We start from the raw sequence: 22,628 nt of genomic DNA, 5'->3' as shown, positions 1-22,628 counted from the left end.
TGATCAAAAGTTTAAGACCACTTGAAAAATGGCAAAAAATCATATTTAGCACGGCTGGATCTTAACAAGGTTCCAAGTAGAGCTTCAACATGCAACAAGAAGAAATGGGTGTTAGACAAAACATTTTTTGAGCATTCAATTTAATGAAAACAACGAACTAACTGAAACAGGTTGTTTTTCAGCTGATCAAAAGTTTAGGACCACACCTCCAAAAAAAAACTAAACCCCCCCAAAACAGAAATCCAACTTCCAAACATGAACTCAGTAATGAGTAGCTCCGCTGTTATTGTTTATCACTTAAAAAATTCATTTCGGCATGCTTGATGCAAGCTTTTCCATGAGGTGAGTGGGAACATTTCTCCAAGTGGTGAAGACGGCCGCACGAAGGCCATCTACTGTCTGGAACTGTTCTCCATTTTTGAAAACTTCCCTTGCCATCCATCCCCAAAGGTTCTCAATTGGATTTAGATCAGGGGAACACGCAGGATGGGCCAAAAGAGTGATGTTATTCTCCTGGAAGAAGTCCCTTGTCCTGCGGGCATTGTGTTCTGTAGCGTTGTCCTGTTGAAAAACCCAGTCGCTACCACACAGACGAGGGCCTTCAGTCATGAGGAATGCTCTCTGCAACATCTGGACATAGCCAGCGGCCGTTTGACGCCCTTGCGCTTCCTGAAGCTCCATTGTTCCACTGAAGGAAAAAGCACCCCAGTCCATTATGGCGCCCCCACCACTGTGGCGCGTAGAAAACCTCTCAGGTGGGAACTGGTTGTCATGCCAGTAACGTTGGAAACCATCAGGACCATCAAGGTTAAAAAAAATTCTCATCGGAGAATAAAACTTTCTTCTACCTTTTGAATGTCCCATGTTTGGTGCTCTCTTGCAAAGTTCAAATGAGCAGTTCTGTTGCGTTCAAGGAGACAAGGTCTTTGAAGACGTTTTTTTGCTTTTGAAGCCCTTCAGTCTCAGATGCCGTCTGAGGGTTATGGGGCTGCAGTCAGCACCAGTAAGGGCCTTAATTTGGGTCGAGGATCTTCCAGTGTCTTGACGGACAGCCAATTGGATCCTCCGGCTCAGTGCTGATGAATTTTCTTTGGGTCTTCCACTTGACTTTTTTATTCCATAACCCTCAGGATCATTTAAGAAATTCCAAATGACTGTCTTACTGCGTCCTACCTCAGCAGTGATGGCGCGCTGTGAGAGACCCTGCTTATGCAATTAAACAACCCGACCACGTTCAAAAAGGGAGAGTTTTTTTGCCTTTGCCATCACAACGTGTGACTACCTGACAGAAAATGACAATGAATCCACATCTTTGCACAGATTTGGCCTTTTAAAGGCATGTGGTCCTAAAATTTGGATCAGCTGAAAATCAGCCTGTTTCAGTTTAATCGTTATTTTCAATTAATTTAATGCTCAAAAAATGTTTTGTCTTACTCTCATTTCTTCTTGTTGCATGTTGAAACTCTACTTGGAACCTTGTTAAGATCCAACAACGTAAAATATGATTTTTTGCCATTTTTCAAGTGGTCTTAAACTTTTGATCAGGACTGTACAATGAAGGGCCCTCATTCCTCTTGTTTTAATTGTCGACTTGTTTGTTGCTTTGTTATTTATGACTCTGCTTGTACTTTAACCCCCTCAATGTAAAGCACTGCAGAATATGTTGGCACTATATAAATAAAGATAATTATTATTATGGCACAGGATCAAACCTCCTTGAAAAGTTTAGATGTACAACATCCAATAGCCATACTAAGGTCTAGTCTATAACTTGCCTTCTCGTAGAAGCTGATCATATTGGTTTGACAGGACTGATTCTTCAGAATTCCATGCTAATAGTGTGTTGTGTTTATTTTCACTGTCAACATATGTTTTTTTTTTTCCTTTAACTTTGTAGGCTTATGAAGGAGTGTTACAGCTTGTAGAAGCGCGGGAACATTATGAAGAACTTTGCATTATCATGTGTGTTATCCCTGCTACTATCAGCAACAATGTACCAGGGACTGATTTTAGTATTGGCTCAGACACTGCTGTTAATGCAGCCATGGAGGTAAATAAAACAATGTTAGGAGTAGCGCATTAATATGGGAAAGAAACATTGGTGGTATAAAACCATTGAATCAGCAGTATTTGAATAATTGTTTCTGTAATACAATACACAGTGTACTGAACATGTCAGTCTATATGCAAACATGCGACACATTCACTGACCAAGCAGACAGTACATTGGATGCTGTACTGGATTCTGTTTCTCCATTGATCTCAGTGGTTAAACATAAAAATGTAATGTGTTTGATTTTTTTATGATGGTGTCCTTGCCTTAAATAACAGAAACCTGAAGGAAAAGAGCCCAACTGTTGCCATTTCTTTCACAGTAATTCCATAACTACTATAGGCAAATTCCCTATCATATGCAACAGTTAGGCCATTTCTCCACGAAGCAGATTGGCTGTAGACTAGTTGTGGTTTTCATTGTCTCAATAGTTATGCTTCTAGGCTCCATACAGACAGGCAATGTTTCTCTCTTCCCACGGATGTACGTTCAAATAGAGAATTTGGGGAATTTGAAGGCTTAGTCAATACCTGTCTGTTTGACATTTTCTTCTATGCCCATTCCTGAATTTGTGTTTGTCCCCACTATTGTTTGCGGTGTAGTTAAGATAGTATTGACTACACTATTCCATACCACAAAAAAAGGCATACTGAGATATACTGGGCCTATGGAGGCCAAAAGGATACTCTTTTCGCCTGCATCTGCTAATTAGAGTTTTGTGGATACACTGGCAGTATACATCAAAATGTGGGGTAACAGCATGTGAACACAGCCAAAAATCAACAAATGTAACAAAAGAAAGTGTTTATTTGGGGGTTAGAAAATACCTTGCTTTATTCTTCAGTTATATTTTTTGTTTTTTTAATTAGTACGTTCTAAGGCTACTTTCACATCAGCGGTTTCTTTTTTTGTATTGAGATCCGTCATAGGATCTAAAAACCGGAGGAAAAAGCTTACATTTTGTCCCCATTCATTGTCAATGGGGACAAAATGGAACTGAATGCACCAGAATGCATTCCGTTCCGTTTGGTTGCGTTCCCATGCCAGACAAAAAAATGCTGCAAGCAGCATTTTTGTGTGCATCGTGGGATACTGATCGAGGCAGGTCCAGCATGAAACACAATGTAAGTCAATGGTGCCGGATCCATTTTCTTTTGTGTCCGAGAAAGCAGATCCCCGGCACCATTGACTTACATTGTGTTTTATGCTGGATCCATCTTGGTCATTTTAGAGATAATACAACCGGATCAGTTCATAACGGTTGCAGCTGGTTTTATTATCCTAACGGAAGCGTTTTTGCTGATCCCTGTCGGATCCAGCAAAAACGCAGATGTGAAAGTCATAACATTTTTCTGCCAATGTAGCTGTATAATGGCTAGTTATAGTTTTCATTGGTACCAGTTTAGGGTATCTACAGTATGATTTATTGGTTCCCTTTTATTAATTTCTTTGGGTGGAAAGTAAACAGCAATTCCAGTATTTATTTATTTTTGCAAAATGCGCCCAAATGGCAATTTGCTCCAAAAACTGGTGTACATGTTTTGCAGTGCACTTGCAAAGCATTTAGACACTTTATAGCCTCTTCCAACAAGGGGCGTGGTTTAGATGAAAAGGTGTGACTTTATCAAAAGTTTGAGTGGCTTAAATGCACTGCTGTGTGCCAAAATTTTGGTGCATTTTTTTAATAAAACTAAGCAAACAAATGGGTGGTGCAAATTTATGGTCTGTAGGTGCACCAGATTTATCATTGTGCATCTGCCTCTTTGATAAATCTTTGCAACAGTTTGCAACAGTTTTTGTAAGTTTATAATATCTTATTATTAATGTTAGTAGATCTTCCCCAGTGTTGTTGTAACTGGACACCTGACAGGAGCAGCCAATTACTGGCCGCAGTAGTGATGTGCCATACATACTGACATGACTTCTGTCCAAGCCAGACATTTTCTTGAATTTGCCCATGGGTAAGTGTACATGGCATCTTTAGTCAGGTTAGGAGCAGGTTAGGGCTTTGAAAGGCTCTTTTTATACTGTTTGAATGCGAGCAAAAATGACATGTACATAAAGCTAGTTTAGCTGTTAATAAATTGAAATCTATAACCATTTTACATCAAGTTTCATAAATGAATATTTGAAAAAATGTGAAATTGATGGACTTTTTGTTTTCTGATGTTCAAGAGCTGTGATCGCATTAAACAATCTGCTTCTGGCACAAAGCGTCGGGTCTTCATTGTGGAGACCATGGGTGGATACTGTGGCTATCTTGCTACAGTGGCAGGTATAGCTGTTGGTGCTGATGCTGCTTACATTTATGAGGATACATTCAACATTCATGACTTGAAGGTAAGTTATAAACAATAAGTAAAGAATAACTACTATAGAATATTTAACAAAAAAGAAGTGAGCTCTGTGGGCCTATTTTCTGAGCTGCAGTGCTAGCAGAAATGTATCCTAGTCCATCATGTAAAATATGCAATCTAATTGCTGTGGTTTCTGTAGGAAACTCTCACTTTCACACTACATTATGTGGTAAATTTTACAGTAAATTCCTGAAAGCGTTGTATGTCCCACCCAGGTTCCTTAACTGGGTGAGGTAAGTAAAATCCAGAAAGATGACGCTGGCTTCAGCAAACGCAGTTGCTGGAGCTGCTGTTGTTAAAGTTCAAGGGCTGGATTTTATTTGGACTGGGAAGGTAGGTTTGGTATTGGGACCTCCCCAGTCCACCCCCTTTCAGGCCATGTTTACCCCTAGCTTGAGGGATCTCCAGGTGTAGTCCAGCTAGGATCGTTAGTGGGAAATAAAGCCCATCCCAGGCTGTTAGTCTAGGAAGATATGCCTGGAAAAGCCTAGGAAGCTGGCTGGCTTGCTGGCTATTGTAGCCTGATTCTCCATGTGTGACCTGCGCTCAATAGGTGAGTTAGCTCAGAACTTGGTTAGTTCGGGCAGGAGTTTTTGTTTTTGTAAAGTTTTGGCGGTGCTGGAACCTCACCTCACCCAGTGAGTTATAACTGGGAAGGAATCGCCTGTATTTGCTGAAGTGCCCAAAAATAAAGCAGAGTTTGGACATTAAATCTGTCTGAGCGTGAGCTGCAGGGAGAAAGACACCCTCCCTCCCACCCCAGGGCCTGCAAGCTTCTATTGGCTGATAAGGGTCATGTGACTAAGCTTCTATTGGCTAATGCATTTTTTTTAAAATATCTCAGGAATAGTACGTGCTAGAGCACTGAGACCCAGTCTAAAACCTTCTCGGACACCTGATGTACCTGTGTGCCAAATTTTGAGATTGTAAATGCGACCGTGCAGATTTCTTTAGCAGACATACGCACATACATACACTCAGCTTTATATATGAAATGCGTGAAGTTGAGTAAACGGTTGACTTAGGGAATGTTCACATATTCAAAAAATCTGACATGTATTTGATACAAGATATGCAGCACAAATCCGAGGCTGACCCTCTGATTTCTGATGCGTGTTTATAACTTGAATGCAGATCCAACAGCAGTTTAGCCCTATTTAAGGGACATACACTCACCTAAAGAATTATTAGAAACACCATACTAATACGGTGTTGGACCCCCTTTTGCCTTCAGAACTGCCTTAATTCTACGTGGCATTGATTCAACAAGGTGCTGATAGCATTCTTTAGAAATGTTGGCCCATATTGATAGGATAGCATCTTGCAGTTGATGGAGATTTGAGGGATGCACATCCAGGGCACGAAGCTCCCGTTCCACCACATCCCAAAGATGCTCTATTGGGTTGAGATCTGGTGACTGTGGGGGCCATTTTAGTACAGTGAACTCATTGTCATGTTCAAGAAACCAATTTGAAATGATTCGAGCTTTGTGACATGGTGCATTATCCTGTTGGAAGTAGCCATCAGAGGATGGATTTTGCGCCAAATTCGGACTCTACCATTTGAATGTCTAAACAGAAATCGAGACTCATCAGACCAGGCAACATTTTTCCAGTCTTCAACAGTCCAATTTTGGTGAGCTTGTGCAAATTTTAGCCTCTTTTTCCTATTTGTAGTGGAGATGAGTGGTACCCGGTGGGGTCTTCTGCTGTTGTAGCCCATCCGCCTCAAGGTTGTGCGTGTTGTGGCTTCACAAATGCTTTGCTGCATACCTCGGTTGTAACAAGTGGTTATTTCAGTCAACATTGCTCTTCTATCAGCTTGAATCAGTCGGCCCATTCACCTCTGACCTCTAGCATCCACAAGGCATTTTTGCCCACAGGACTGCCGCATACTGGATGTTTTTCCCTTTTCACACCATTCTTTGTAAACCCTAGAAATGGTTGTGCGTGAAAATCCCAGTAACTGAGCAGATTGTGAAATACTCAGACCGGCCCGTCTGGCACCAACAACCATGCCACGCTCAAAATTGCTTAAATCACCTTTCTTTCCCATTCTGACATTCAGTTTGGAGTTCAGGAGATTGTCTTGACCAGGACCACATCCCTAAATGCATTGAAGCAACTGCCATGTGATTGGTTGACTAGATAATTGCATTAATGAGAAATAGAACAGGTGTTCCTAATAATTCTTTAGGTGAGTGTATACTGTCTTGGCAAGATTTTGAAATCCACACAGAAAAATATCAGCAGCCATGTGAATGGAAGCAAGAATCATTAGTGCTAAATGATGGAAGGTGGAATAGATGTTAGTTTTCCTGCAGTTTTTGGCTCAGAATCCGTGCAGAAGTCCTCGTGGAAAATCCACTCTTAAGATTCTCTAAAAGTTTTGGTATGTGCAGATCATCAATCAAAGGTTCATAGGCTGGTACATATATCCTTGGTGCATACTGTGAAGTATTACATTGTGGATACTTTATATCCAAGTAAGTGTATAATTATGCTGACACGCCAAAATTATCATTGGTCTGTGGTAGTAGTGTTGCTCATTTTTGCTTGGTTAGGGCTACACTGTCAAATTTAGCATTAGCTGCAGCAGTCCATAGCTTATGATTTAGGGTGCATTTACATCGGAGGGTCAGTTCCGAGGCCTCTGTCACAGTTTGTCAAAAATAGAGGAGAGAAAAGTCCTTTCTCTGCTAAAAAACAAACAAAAAAATAAAAAAAAATAACATTCTCCTGAACGTAAACCTAACTAATCCCATTATAGTCAATGGAATCTGTTAGGCTTTGTTATGTATGTCAGTTATGTGCTGAATCCAGAACTTCCATTCTTTGTATAATGGAGAGGGAGAATGGAAATAAATAGCACTGATGTGAAAGTGCCCTTAGCTGTAGTAATGCAGCTTCTCAGCTGTAGTGATGTGAACGGGTCAGTATGACACAAATATATGAGGAAGAAAAACTTAGTTACAAAAGTGACTCCAATTATCATCCCCTTGTGAAACAGATGTGCATAACCGATGTGAATAACACTAAGCACTGAATGCCCTTCTCCTCCTCCACAGCACTGTGCCACAAATTGCTATGATCTACATGTGAATATGCACCCTCTACATGGCTGTTTATCTGCATATACCTATAGGTTAATAAAGAAGTGTTGCATTGTCACTTTCCACCTTTAAAATCTATAGGGTGATGAAATATCTAATTGGAGTTAATGCAATTAATGGATTGATGGAAAAGATTACCTTAGATTGTGAGCCCCATTGGGGACAGTTGGATGCTAATGTCTGTAAAGCACTGCGGAGTATAGTAGCGCTATATAAGTGCATATAATAAATTAATATAATAAAGAAGAATTAAAATAATGCAAGAATCTAAAGCATGCATTTGTGTTATATTTCATTGTATTTTCAGTCTAATGTGGAGCATCTGACAGAAAAAATGAAGACAGATATTCAGAGAGGACTTGTGTTGAGGTATGAATTTTTCAAAAGCATTATTCCTAAGAGATGAAAAAATTGTTCAAATTAATGTGAGGACATAAGAGAATGTTTAGAGAGAACAGTTCTATAATAATTTCTCGAAATTCCTAGATAATCAGTAGATAGTGCCTTTCTCCTAAGAGTCATCTTTGCATTAGAATTGCCACATTGTATTTGGCTGTACCTAGTAAATATTATCAGTGAAAGAGTCAAACATAGACCAATAAAAGGACAGTATGAGATGTGCAAAAGTACAGGCAGAAATTAACTGAGAATCATTATGGGCTACAGTCTGTTCTATAGATGAATGAAACAGTTGAGCTTCCCAAAATTTTGTCTGCCAGACAAACCCAAATCTTTTCAGGTACGCTTTACAGCGCCATTTTACTGCACATGTTGGACAGAAAAAGCACACGGGAGGAAGAAGAATGCACACATGACCCTTGGAGGAAATGGAGGGGGCTTACCCTAATTGGCTCACAGGTTGACAACCTGAATGAGCCAATCAGTGGTGCATCAGGCACGGAGGTACCCTTGCAGAATGTTGGGCTGTGAATAAGGGTTGATGGGTCTTTGCAGTGTTTGACAGAAAACAATCTTATGGACAGTGTACAGTCACAATCAAGCTTATAGTCTGCTGTGAGTGACAGTGAAGGGAAAGGCTAGAAAGAAAAATAACTGTGTAGAATAGGAAAAGGCAGGTAAATCATTCCGCTAAGGAGTTAGACTTGTGGATCTAAGGCTGGTTGTGCCTCCTAGCACAGCTGCATCTGCCACAGAACCTCAAAAGTAGCTACCTTCAAGAACATTTCTTTTTTTCCAATTTAAACAGAAATACAGCTTTTTTTTCTCAAGTGTTAGTGTGGGGATGGGCGAATAAGATCATTAAAAACGTACAACGCGTGTCTTACTACCCAGCGGATAGCTTTAAAAACTCAGTGAAAACACCTGAAATACTAGACTCAAATCTGTGTCAGGGCATCTCCACACAGGTCAAGTTTTTTTTTGTGAAAAATAGCAATAGAAGTGTGCAACATGTGTTTTACAATAATTAGGGTATCGTTTTAAATCTGAGTGAAAATGTGTGAAATACTAGACTGTAATCTGTGTCAGGTCATGTCCACAGAGTTACATTTTTTTTTTTTTTGGTTTTGCGAAAAATAGCAATACAAGTGTGCAACATGTGTGTTACAATACAGAGGGTAGCATTTGAAATCTCAAATGAAAATGCTAGTCTAAAATCTCTGTCAGGTCATTTCCAGACAGTTCGTGTTGGGGGAGGAATAATCTCTTAATAGGTTGACAACTTGTAAACACTTTTTTTCTGATTCTGCACATTTGAACACACATAAGACATTAGGCCCAAATCTGTTAGTTAGCCAATACTACATTACTTCAAAAGTCAGTTGTTGTCATCCTCCTCCTTCTCCAAATCCACCTCCTCCTTTGTGGACATACTCCCATCCCCAAAAGCAGCAGCGAACAGTGTCCCTTCCACTCCCTCTCCTTCCTATCACGTGTCAAGTCCAGCTTTGACATGCAGCAAAGATCCCGCTGGCTGTCATCCCACTAACTCCAACTGGACATGGTGGCCTGCAACAATGGCTGCAACATCATGGCCATTCTGAACTTGGGGGGAACAATATGCTCCCTACATGGCACACATCATTAACATAGTCTTGCGTCGCTTTTTAAAAAAGTACAACACCCAATCTTCGCAGTGAGCTGAAGAGAGCTGGAAAGAACTAGTTCCTCAGTCACGCTGGCCAGAATGGCGACCTGTATACTTTTTTGCTTCCTACTGTGTGTATTTCACTTGATGCAGTAGTTTACTCATAGATATGTATGTCTGTGTCACTCAGACATGATTTGCTATTGTTGTCATTGCATTTCAGAGCTAAGGGAGGGGGGAGAGAAGAATTTATTAAGAGAGTGTTATATACTAATTTCCATGGCAATTGGAGCTACTTTGGTTCCGCCCAAATCGATTTGAGTCTCAATCAAACTTTTAAAAAATTTGGCGAATCAGAACCGAATCTCAACAGATTCACTTAGCTCTAGTCTTTTCCTTTAATATACCAATAATTATGCCTTAAGCCCCTAACAGGCACCTTAAAGTGAGTCTGTCACCACCATATGACCATATACAGTGCTTACATTGTCCTATAGCACACCTATACATGAATGTAATGGTACCTTTGTCTCTTTCTTTACACTTGCAGAAGCTGGAAAAACAAAATTTAATTCATATGCAAATGAGCACTCGCAAGTGCCCAGGGGCGGCGTTCACTGTGTTGGAGCCCAGGCTGCTCTGCCTTTTTTCATTGTTTCCCCACCCCAGCCTCTGCCCCGCCTCCTATTCCATTGCGTCATCCTTTGGTCCGGCCTACGCACTGCCTCACCAGGCCGGAACATGCACACTGCGATGCCCATTGAAGGCACGGCACCGCTTTAACTACTGCGCATGCGCCGGCAAATGCTACATTGCCGCTGGTTTTGCGCTGTTCGCCGGCACATGCGCAGTAGTTAAAGCGATGCCGTGCCAACAATGGGCATTGCAGTGTGCAGACGCGGGGTCTCGGCCGGACCGAAGGATGGCGCAAGGGAATAGGAGGGCGGGCATAGGTAGAGGCTGGGGCGGGGAAACAATGAAAAAAGGCAGAGCAGCCTGGGCTCCAACACAGTGAACGCCGCCCCTGGGCACTTGTGAGTGCTCATTTGCATATGAATTAAAGTTCGTTTTTCCAGCTTCTGCAAGTGTAAAGAAAAAGACAAAGGTACCATTACATTCATGTATAGGTGTGCTATAGGACAATGTAAGCACTGTATATGGCCATATGGTGGTGACAGACTCCCTTTAAAATTGGAAAAACCATCCTGAAAATGTTACTTTTTTATTTTATTTTTTGAATTCATGTATCAAATACATATAGTTTGTGCACAACTCAAGTGCATTTTGACCCCTTAGTGGCTTAACAAGTTTTAGCCTTAAAGAGGACCTGTCCCAACAAAACACAATGCAATCTGAAAGCTGCATGTTATAGGGCAGGAGAAACCGAGCAGATTGATATTTAGTTTTCAGTCAGACCCCCATCAGATCTCAGATCAGACCCCCAAATCAGTCCCCTCAACAGACCTCCAATCAAAGAAGAATTCCTAATCAGACCTCAGACCAGACCCCTATCTGGTTGGTCTCCGATCAGACATAACTTAAAGGGGTTGTCAGAGTTCAGAGCTGACCTCCATTTTCACCCAGGCAGCCCCCCTGACTTGAGCATCGGAGCAGTTCATGCTCAGATGCTCTCCTTTGCCCTGTGCTAAATCGCACAGGGCAAAGGCATTTTTTGGCGATCCAGTTACGTACCGGGCTCTCCATGGGGCTGCCAGGAAGCCCGGTGACGTCACCGGCACTGATGGGCGAGCTTTAGCGTTGCCCTAGCCAGTAAAACGGCTAGGGCAGAGCTAAAGCCCGCCCATCAGAGCCGGTGACGTCACCGAACACACTGCAGGGCGGAAGCCTACGCCCGGCAGTGTGTGATTGTAAACAAAAGAGCCCTTGCCCTGTGCAATTTAGCGCAGGGCAAAGGAGAGCATCGGGGCATGAACTGCTCCGATGCTCAAGTCAGGGTCAGGGAGCTGAACCCGGACAACCCCTTTAAATAAATGAACTTGCCTCTCCTGCTTCGGATGGTGCAGCCACTTACAGATCCAGAGTGTCCTTCCTTCACTCACTGCTGTCTGGTTTTCTGTTAGGGCCACTCTGCACTGTGAACTGACACCAAACAGCTTCAGGTCATACAGTAGGTTATGCTTATGCTGTGCAACATTAAAGGGAACCTGTCATGTGGATATTTGATTATAATCTAACTAATTATATACAATCATTAACTACTAAAAAGTACCTTAGATGTATTCACTTACTGGTATGACAGATGGTTATCTCATAATATACACACAAAGATGCCGCATGCCACATGCTAATGAGCTGATTGGAGTCCGGCGTGATGTCAGAGAGTACAGCGTATATTTAATTCTGAGATATAGCCACTCCCCTGCCCACCTGCTGCTGATTCATATGGAAACAAACTGTCATTCCGCAGCAGGTGGGCGGGGAGAGTCAGGAGCTCATGAATATTCATGACTCATCATTATCAGCTGGAGCTTTTCAATACAAGATGTTGACAGATTGACTGGGTCAATTAAAGAAAGTGACCCAGCATTGTGCTAAGAGAATCAGTCACTTATTTATGTTGCCCTTAGTTAGGACACCATAAAACTGGTGACAGGTTCCCTTTAAGTCACTGCACGGCATGCAGTGCTGGCAGAAGACCAAGGAGTGCTGAGTATAGCCAACACCCTGTGATCTGTATTCACAGCTCCCGGTCCTACTGTGTACTAGTAGGAACGGCTCATTAGTATTTGCTCTATAAAACTCACTGCCATCCCCCCCCCCCCCCTCACACACACACTTTTGGGGGGTTAAACGCGTCTTAGGGCTCATGCATATGACCGTTAGGTGTTTTACGGTCCACAACTTGCAGCTCTGCAAAACACGGATACCGGTCGTATGCATTCTGCATTTTGTGGAATGGAAGGGCCAGCCCCTAATAGAACAGTCCTATCTTTGTCCATAATGTGGACAATAATAGGATATGTTCTATTTTTTGGTGAACGACCATACAGATACGGAATGGACATTTCCTTTATTTTGTGGCACCATGGAGCAGATTGGTTCCACATATGGGCCACCAAAAAAAACACATAATGAACACCGAAAAATAACATGTCAAGGAGAGATAGTAACGCCCAAATCCTGTCATGGTCTTACCTTCTTGCTGTTCTCCTTCGTTTGACATGTGCTGGCGGCCATCTTGGTTTCTGGGTTTCTTGTAGCCTTCCACCCTGCGGCTCCTCCTTCCCACTGTGAGGAGCTGGATGCCTAGCTCATATATATAGTAGGTCTGTGGCTTCAGTTCCTTGCTTGGTCCTCTTGTGTTCACATGCTTCTAAGACTGCTGCTGGTTCCTGATCCTGGCTTCGTCTGACTACCCTGCTGGTTCCTGATCCTGGCTTCGTCTGACTACCCTGCTGGTTCCTGATCCTGGCTTCGTCTGACTACCCTTCTGGTTCCTGACCTCTGGCTTCGCAAAGACTCTGCTCGGTTTCACCATCCGTTTGGACTTTTGCTTTACAGCTTTATTTTCAATAAAGCCTTCTTATTTTCACTTATCTCTTGTTGTACGTCTGGTTCATGGTTCCGTGACATTAGGACCAAGCCATGAATTCTGACGGTACAGGGCCATCCTCGCTACCCACGCTGGTTGCCAGACTTGATCAGCAGGATCACCTGTTGGGTCGGTTCGCTGTGGCGTTGCAAACCCTGCTTGAACGCACGGCTCATTTCGCTCCCGTTGCCGATGGGTCGGTTGTCGCTCCTGGGCTCGCTCCTACTGCCGCTCCAGTTGTTGCGCCAGAGTCTACCCCGACACCTGTTGTTGCGCCTGCGGTGTTTCGGGGTATGACCGGTTCTGCCCCTCTTCCACAGCGCTTTGGGGGAGAGCCAACTCAGTGCCGAGGTTTCCTTAACCAGGTGGGCATTTATTTCGAGATGCTGCCACATGCCTTTCCCACTGAGAGATCAAAGGTGGGCTTCTTGATCTCGCTGCTCTCGGACAAGGCCTTGGCCTGGGCCAGCCCTTTATGGGAGAACAACAATCCGGTGGTTGGCGAGTTTTCCGGTTTTGTTGCTTCTCTTCGGAAGGTATTCGATGTGCCGGCTCGTGCTGCCTCTGCTGCGAAGCTCCTTATGTCCATCAGACAGGGTTCACGATCCGTAGCTGAATACGCCATTGAGTTTCGTACCCTGGCAGCAGAGGTGGGCTGGAATAATGAGTCGCTGCTTTCTCTCATGGTCTGTCGGATGCCTTGAAGGATGAGGTTGCAGCTAAGGACCTACCAGTTGAGCTCGAGTCTCTTATTTCTTTCCTGATTTTGATTGACACCAGACTCAGGGAGAGACCTTCCTTTAAGGAGAACCTGCGGAGGTCTTCTAACAGATTGGTGCCTACGTTTGCTGTCCCACCCGTGCCTCCCTCTCCTCCCACGCCTCCTGGGGATGACTTGTCTGGGGGTGAACCCATGCAGCTGGGGTTTGCTCGCCTGTCCGAGGGGGAGAGGGCACTCCGGAGACGCGAGGGCCGATGCATGTACTGTGGTCTCGGTGGGCATTTTCGGTTGGCATGTCCGAACCGTCCGGGAAAACGCTCGTACCTGAGATCCTGTCGGGGGCAGATCTTGGGTGGAGTCTCCTCGTCCCCGGTTTCCCGTGTTGACAAACCACTGATCACTGTTGTCCTCTCCTGGGTCGGGGGCTCGGTGACGACCCAGGCGTTGGTGGACTCTGGTGCTGGTGGTTTGTTCATTGATAGTGTGTTCGCTGCCGCCAATTCCATTCCTCTGCAGGCTCGAGGTTCCCCACTGGCTCTTGAGGCGATAGACGGCAGACCCCTTCTGCCGCCACACGTGACTCATGAGACCCTTCCAGTGGGGATAGCCATTGGTGCCGTTCACAGAGAGTCGGTCTGCATCTAGGTTATTTTGTCTCCACACTACTCGGTGGTCTTGGGGTACCCCTGGCTCCAGAAGCATAATCCGACTTTCGATTGGAGATCGGTCGAGATCCTCTCGTGGTCACCGCAGTGTGGGGCTAGTTGCATCCATGGGTCTGTCAAGTTGCTGTGTACTTCCTCGGACTCTCTGTTGCCTCCTGAATACGAGGAGTACCGGGATGTATTCGATAAGGTGCGCGCGGTTGCCCTACCTCCGCACCGCCCATACGATTGTGCCATAGAGTTACAATCTGGTGCCGTTCCTCCTCGTGGCAAAGTCTATCCACTGTCGGTAGCGGAGAATGAGGCCATGGAGGAGTACGTGAGGGAGGCGCTTTCACGCGGACACATTCGCAAATCTTCGTCCCCGGCAGGGGCTGGATTTTTCTTTGTGAAAAAGAAGGGCGGTGAGTTGAGGCCTTGCATCGATTACAGGGGTCTCAATCGCATCACGATCAAGAACGCTTACCCGATACCCTTGATTTCCGAGCTGTTCAATCGCCTTAAAGGGGCCACGATCTTTACCAAACTCGACCTGAGGGCGGCATATAACCTGGTAAGGATCAAGGCGGGCGATGAGTGGAAGACCGCGTTTAACACCAGGACCGGTCATTACGAATCCTTGGTTATGCCCTTTGGGTTGTGCAATGCGCCCGCAGTCGTTCAGGAATTCATCAACGATGTTTTCCGTGACCTGTTGCAGCAGTGTGTGGTGGTCTATTTGGATGACATCTTGGTATATTCTGAATCCATGGAGGCCCACATTCTGGATGTCAGACGAGTGTTGCAACGGTTACGAGAGAACAAGCTGTTCGGTAAGCTTGAGAAATGCGAATTTCACCGATCCCAGGTAACCTTCTTAGGTTACATCATTTCCGCTGAGGGGTTCTCCATGGATCCTGAGAAGGTTTCGGCTGTCTTACAGTGGCCCCAGCCCAGTGGTCTTCGTTCCCTGCAGCGCTTTTTGGGCTTCGCCAATTATTATCGGAAGTTCATCAGGGACTTTTCCATGCTGGCCAAGCCTCTCACGGATCTGACCAGGAAGGGCAGTAATTCCCAGGTCTGGCCGCTCGAGGCCATCCGAGCTTTTGAGGCCCTAAAGTCCGCCTTTGTGTCGGCTCCGATTCTGTCGCATCCCAACCCTGGGTTGCCCTTTGTCCTCGAGGTGGACGCGTCTGAGACGGGAGTAGGCGCCCTTCTGTCTCAGCGTAGAACACCAGAGGGTCCTCTGCTTCCTTGTGGGTTTTACTCCCGGAAACTGTCTTCCGCGGAGTGCAACTATCAGATTGGTGACAGGGAGTTATTGGCCATCGTGCAGGCCCTTAAAGAATGGAGGCACTTGCTCGAGGGTTCGGTGTTTCCGGTTCTCATCCTGACGGATTACAAGAATCTGACCTACCTTTCTGAGGCCAAGAGATTGACACCACGTCAGGCCAGATGGGCTCTGTTCTTGTCACGTTTTAATTACGTGGTCTCCTACCTACCCGGTTCCAAGAACATCAGGGCGGATGCCTTATCACGGCAGTACTCCGAGCTGTCCAGGGAGGAGTCGATTCCGACTTCGGTCATACCTCCGAATCAGATCCTGGCCGCCATTCGCACCAGCCTGACCTCTCCCCTGGGTGAGCAGATTTTGGCGGCTCAATCTGGTGCTCCCTCTGGGAGACCCAACGGCAGATGTTTTGTGCCTGAGGAGTTGCGCACTCGGTTGTTGCGAACCTACCATAACTCCAAGACCGCGGGGCATCCTGGAAAGAATCAGCTGTCCTGGGCTGTTTCACGTCTGTTCTGGTGGCCTTCCCTACGTTCCGACATCGCCGCATATGTAGCGGCATGCTCCGTTTGTGCCCAGAGTAAGTCCCCTCGGCACCTTCCGTTGGGCCTTCTGCAACCCATAGCCACCGGGGAGCGCCCATGGTCACACCTGGGGATGGATTTCATTGTGGACCTCCCTGCATCCCGAGGCCATACGGTCATTCTCATGATTGTGGATCGGTTTTCCAAAATGTGCCACTGTGTTCCTCTCAAGAAGTTACCCTCTGCACAAGAGTTGGCCACGATTTTTGCCAGGGAGGTCTTCCGGTTGCACGGTTTGCCCAAGGAGATTGTGTCGGATCGGGGGAGTCAGTTTGTGTCCAGGTTCTGGCGCGCCTTTTGCTCCCAGTTGGGGATTCATCTCTCCTTCTCCTCGGCCTACCACCCTCAGTCCAATGGGGCCGCAGAACGATCCAATCAGGCCTTGGAGCAATTCCTTTGTTGCTATGTCTCCGATCACCAAGACAATTGGGTTGACCTCCTGCCTTGGGCTGAGTTTGCCAGGAACACGGCGGTGAACTCTTCCTCTGGGACGTCTCCCTTCATGGCCAATTATGGGTTCCAACCTGCCGTGTTACCGGAGGTATTCTCTCCCCAGGATATTCCGGCTGTGGAGGATCACCTTTCCGTCCTACGTGCTTCTTGGGTACAGATCCAGAAGTCCCTTGAGGTCTCTGCGCAGCGCCAGAGACTCCAGGCTGATCGCAGACGAGCGCCTGCTCCTTCCTACCAGGTCGGAGACCGTGTATGGTTGTCCACCCGCAACCTCAACCTTCGAGTGCCCACTCCCAAGCTGGCGCCTCGCTTTGTTGGTCCCTTCCGAGTGCTTCGCAGGGTAAACCCGGTAGCCTATGCCCTTGCGCTTCCTCCTGGCATGCGGATCTCCAACGTGTTTCATGTCTCCCTGTTGAAGCCACTGGTGTGTAATCGTTTCACTTCCTCGGTTCCTCGGCCTCGTCCGGTCCAAGTGGGCAATCGTGAGGAATATGAGGTGAGCAATATCCTGGACTCACGCCTGGTCCGCGGTCGGTTGCAGTTTTTGGTCCATTGGCGTGGTTATGGTCCAGAGGAGCGTTCCTGGGTTCCCTCCGCAGATGTCCATGTTCCTGCCTTGCTCCGAGCCTTCCACGCATGCTTCCCTCAGAAACCGTTTTGTGCTCCGCGGAGGAGGGGCCCTTGAGGGGGAGGTACTGTCATGGTCTTACCTTCTTGCTGTTCTCCTTCGTTTGACATGTGCTGGCGGCCATCTTGGTTTCTGGGTTTCTTGTAGCCTTCCACCCTGCGGCTCCTCCTTCCCACTGGGAGGAGCTGGATGCCTAGCTCATATATATAGGAGGTCTGTGGCTTCAGTTCCTTGCTTGGTCCTCTTGTGTTCACATGCTTCTAAGACTGCTGCTGGTTCCTGATCCTGGCTTCGTCTGACTACCCTGCTGGTTCCTGATCCTGGCTTCGTCTGACTACCCTGCTGGTTCCTGATCCTGGCTTCGTCTGACTACCCTGCTGGTTCCTGATCCTGGCTTCGTCTGACTACCCTTCTGGTTCCTGACCTCTGGCTTCGCAAAGACTCTGCTCGGTTTACCATCCGTTTGGACTTTTGCTTTACAGCTTTATTTTCAATAAAGCCTTCTTATTTTCACTTATCTCTTGTTGTACGTCTGGTTCATGGTTCCGTGACAAATCCATTCCAAGACCCATAACGGTGTGAGGGCTTACTGTGTTGTATTTTACCCATAAATAATTTATTAAGTTTATACTGCTGTCATTCTGGATGCAGAGTATCTACAGTTGCCACCTTTCCAAACCAAAAATACCAGCCATGTTTACACGGGTGAAAAGGGTGTGTGGTTTTGGGGCATAGCTTAGCCCCAAAACCAATTGGTAATGGTTTGTAAAAACTTTAAAGGAGTATTCCGGTTAGAAAAAGTTTTATGCCCTATCTACAGGGTAACTCTCAGCGCTGAACTCTGCTACCGTGGAGAAATAAAAAAAAGTATTTGATACACTGGCGATTTTGCAAAGAATGGAGAGGTCTATAATTTTTATTGTAGGTGCACTTCAACTGTGAGAGACAGAATCTAAAAAATAAAATCCAAAAAAATAATTGTATGATTTGTAAATAATGAATTTGCATTTTATTGCATGCATTCTGGCTCTGACAGACCTGTTAGTTGTTCTTTAAGAAGCCCTCCTACTCTGCACTCATTACCTGTATTAATTGCACCAGTTTGAACTCAGTACCTGTATAATAGACACCTGTCCACACACACAATCAATCACACTCCAGCCTCTCCACCATGGCCAAGACCAAAGAGCTGTGTAAGGACACCAGGGACAAAATTGTAGACCTGCACAAGGCTGGGATAGGCTACAGGACAATAGGCAAGCAGCTTGGTGAGAAGGTAACAACTGTCGGCGCAATTATTAGAAAATGGAATAAACACAAGATGACTGTATCAATCTTCCTTGGTCTGGGGCTCCATGGAAGATCTCGCCTCGTAGGTTTGTTTTGGATCTGATCAATGGTCAGTAAAGTTGATGTGCTGGTCCGGATTGTAGAAGTAGGTTTACAAGCCTGGAGAGGAATGACATGGACACACACAGGTAGGAGTCAAAGCATATCTCTACTTTATTGTAAGTTACAGCAGATTAAGTTAGGGCAGGAAATGTAGAACAGGGAGATGCGGGGGAGGCAGTGTGGCGTATGTCTTTTACTATATTCTATATGTTATGTATTTTCTGTCACATCTGTGTGCAAGAGAAGGTTCTCCCCTCCTCCTCTCAGATGTGTGAAGCCGTTACTTTCTGTCTCTTTGAATCTGCTTACTTGAGCTGAACAGAAACCGTCTTGAAGCACATAACAAACCAGAAAACAAGATTCTTGCTATAGGCGTTGGCTGGCTTCCTGGCCGATATTTTAGCTAAAGTATAATTCTCAACAAGCAAGTATCCATTTTTTCTCAGTATTCCATAACAGTCCCCCCTTCGAGACTTGATTGTAGACTTTCCCTTGCCTAGCGAATTCCCTGGGCATACCATTTGTATCCTCTTCACCCGCAGTGGCGACAACCTACCTCTTCTAGGTAGGCTCCCGGTTGCTCTGACTTGTGATAATACCCTGGGATTCATCTCACCCTATCTCAGCAAAGCATCATAGTGAGGAGGGGGAACTGTGTTGAGTGATGTTTTCTTCTGTTCTTCCTCATCACCATACATGAGCATGATGGGTTGATCGACAGTAGAAGAGACAATCTTATCAAACCTCTTCCTACAACAGGGGATGATGCAACAAGTAATTACTGAAACTAAAAGCGAAACTATAACAATCACAATAATTATCTGCATAAGTGCTGACATCCAATTTTTAAACCATGAGAAATAGTCCTCCCAGGGATCTGTGATACCAGAATTACGCTTTAATTCTTCGGACAGATCAGTTAATTTGTTAATGGCCAGCCAACGTCTATAGCTTTGGGACCAGTGTTATCATGTATGAAGGTGCAACAGGTGTCTCCTATCATTTTGCAGACACCTCCAGTCTCTGCCAATATCATATCTAAGGCTATACTGCATGGGGTTTGTATGTTCTCCCCGTGTTTGCGTGGGTTTCCTCCGGGTACTCCGGTTTACTCCCACACTCCAAAGACATACTGATAGGGACCTTAGATTGTGAGCCCCATTGGGGACAGTTGGATGCCAATGTCTGTAAAGTGCTGAGGAATATAGTAGCGCTATATAAGTACATAAAATAAAAAAATTATATTCTGGAAGGCAACTGCAGAGGTGGCTTCTAGCTGCTCAGCTATCCCTTTGAGCACCTCTCTGGTATAATTAACAAACCTCTATTGGTTGTAATATATAGTTAATCCAGTCTACATTCTTGTTCACCGTTACTATGGGTATCAAGGACTCAAAACCTGCTGCCGCTTGGTCCCTGGCTTTGAACTCATTGGGGACCCCCCCCTTGAGACCCCTATAGCATCTATATACACATGAGTCAAAACTACCTTGGGGTGATGTTTCTCTTTTTGCTTCTTTTTTTTTGGAGGGATCCTGGTTGGGGAGTGGTCTCAGACGGGGAGCCTTCTTCCAATATTTGAAGGGGCATTATGGCCTTTTCTAATGCGCATTCACCTGACCAGTTACCTTCTAGCCTGGTCCTTATCTTCATCTCTGCACATACCCAATATACATTCCCCAAGGACCGTATTTGGTTCTGGGCTTCAGTAGACAGATAACTGTATGAGGAGCAGTACCCCTCCGTGAAGTTACCAAGGAATTTGAGTGCCAGCGTTGCTAAAACATGTGTAATTACCTGGGTAGATTGTCATACCTTCAGCTGGCTTTGGGGTTCTAGTTATCAGGGGATATCTGTACTTCCGATCTTCACAGGTTGAGTCATTTGTACTAGAGTTAGTATACAGGCTGAGGAAACTCTACCTACTTGGGCAGGTTTAAAGGGACTGTGCCTAGGTGGGGTCGTGCTCAACCACATATATAACAATTGGACTTATTATGAGTGTCAGCATTATATTTCATCCACTCTAACCACAGGTTCGCGTCTGAGAAGCCAGTTTCAGCAGCCATTGTGTCTTCGAATGTGGGGTTTGCAATGGCCGACATTTGCTTAAAGGTGGTGATATGAGGTCGAAGGGGGTTTGTGTACGGTAGGGGGTGTTTTCCATTGTGAGTTGTACATGTCTGCTAGTCTACATTTACCTTGAGTGTTTGTCCCGCCTCCACTAACCCAGGCAGTCAACACATATGTCCCCGCGTCAGTGTGGCGCGGATTTTCAATAGTGAGACGTAGACCCATGTTAGATCCCGTCTTACCGTTTTCCGAGCAGGAGCCTGCCTTAAGCAGAGTCATCCTGGTTAGGAGGGACTTTCCATTTTTGTCTTTCTTATCTAATGCGGATTGTGGTCTGAACCCCCCAGTCGGGACCTGTATTCCACTGAACTGCCCCCCACCAATCGCAGTTTGATCCCCACTATGAGTCTGTAACACATATGTAGGTAGCCCTTGATCTAGGTGTGTTTCTGTACAGGTTAGATTGCCAGGCGGATGTGGGATAAGACACAATGTTGCAATAATCAAAGGAGAAAGTAGCTATATGGGTGTTAGAGGAATTAAACCAGAAAGTGGTAATCTCCCGCTCCTGAGTGATGGACACCTGCTGTGTGTCCACATAAGTGTATGCCAGTTGCATAATGAGGAAGATGAGTATCATGGTGAGGAAGGTTCTGTAGTTGTTAGAACTCATATCCTCTTGCAGTGAGAAGCGTGGATCCAGGTTGGTCTTCCCTAGAGTTTCACAGAAGTTGGCGTGGTCAGCAGAACTTGATATGGGCCCTCGTATCTTGGTTCAAGGGTGCCTCTGACATGTTTCTTGACCACCACCCACTCTCCAGGTTTCAATGAGTGTGTCCCTTCAAGGGAGTCTGGATCTGGAATGGAAAAGAGAACTTGTGCATGTAGGTTAGACAATTGTTTACTCAGGGCAATCAGATATTTTGCAACAGATTTATAATGCATTTGCAATTGCTGTGGGAAGTACTGCCCCATCCTAGGCCCTGTCCCAAACAAAATTTCATATGGAGTTAGTGTAAAGGCATAGGGGTGTGTCTAACTGAAAATAGTGCTACTGGCAGGCATTGTACTCAACTGAGCCCTGTCTCCCTAGTCATCTTCAGCATTTTGGACTTCAGTACCCCGTTCAGTAGTTCGACTTTGCCGCTACTTTGGGGTCTGTAGGGCGTGTGATAGGCTAAGTGTGACCCTACCATCTTCCAGACTTTTTGGGTTAAGCTAGCCGTGAATGCTGGGCCCTGATCACTCTCAATGACCTCAGGTACTCCGAACCTAGAAACAGTTTCCTGCATTTGTTTTTTAGCAGTTGTTGTGGCTGTCTGATTTCGAATTGGGTAGGCTTTTGGCCACCCAGAGAACACTACTAGCACATATTGAAACCCTTTGCACATTGGCATCTGGGTGTGGTCAATTTGAATCCGTTGGAACGGGTACTGGGCTTTGGGGAGACATTTGGTTGGTGTAGGTTCGGTACTTCCCGTGTTGCACTGCGCACAGATCAGGCAAGACATTAGCTATTGAAGCTATCAAAGGATAGAGAGCTTTGGGCAGACATACTCTCCTTCCTTGGGTCCACAGTCTGGATTCCTTCTCTTCTTGGGCTGACTCTTTCAGCCAATCCAATTTTTTTTGTGGCGTGGCCTGCTTCTGTAACTGGACTAGCAGGTCCCAGGAGACCTCTTTTGGTTTCTGTGTTGGGTCTGTTGTGGACTTTTTTGCC

At 45.4% G+C, this 22,628-nt stretch overlaps 1 protein-coding gene across 1 annotated transcript in view; it reads left to right on the top strand.

Annotated features, from left to right (window-relative positions):
• The window catches only part of PFKL (phosphofructokinase, liver type), a 388,593-nt gene that overhangs the window by 304,819 nt on the left and 61,146 nt on the right, over positions 1–22,628 (top strand). Inside the window, exons 16-18 of the mRNA XM_040439347.1 lie at positions 1,898–2,050; positions 4,229–4,393; positions 7,830–7,891. Of these exons, the coding sequence (XP_040295281.1) occupies positions 1,898–2,050; positions 4,229–4,393; positions 7,830–7,891 (380 nt within the window). The remainder of the gene's footprint in view (positions 1–1,897; positions 2,051–4,228; positions 4,394–7,829; positions 7,892–22,628) is intronic.

The sequence above is a fragment of the Bufo bufo genome, chromosome 7 (assembly GCF_905171765.1).
Source record: "Bufo bufo chromosome 7, aBufBuf1.1, whole genome shotgun sequence".
NCBI lineage: Eukaryota > Metazoa > Chordata > Amphibia > Anura > Bufonidae > Bufo > Bufo bufo.
Note: the sequence above shows the minus strand (reverse complement) of the source record. Positions and strands in the feature narration are given on the sequence as shown.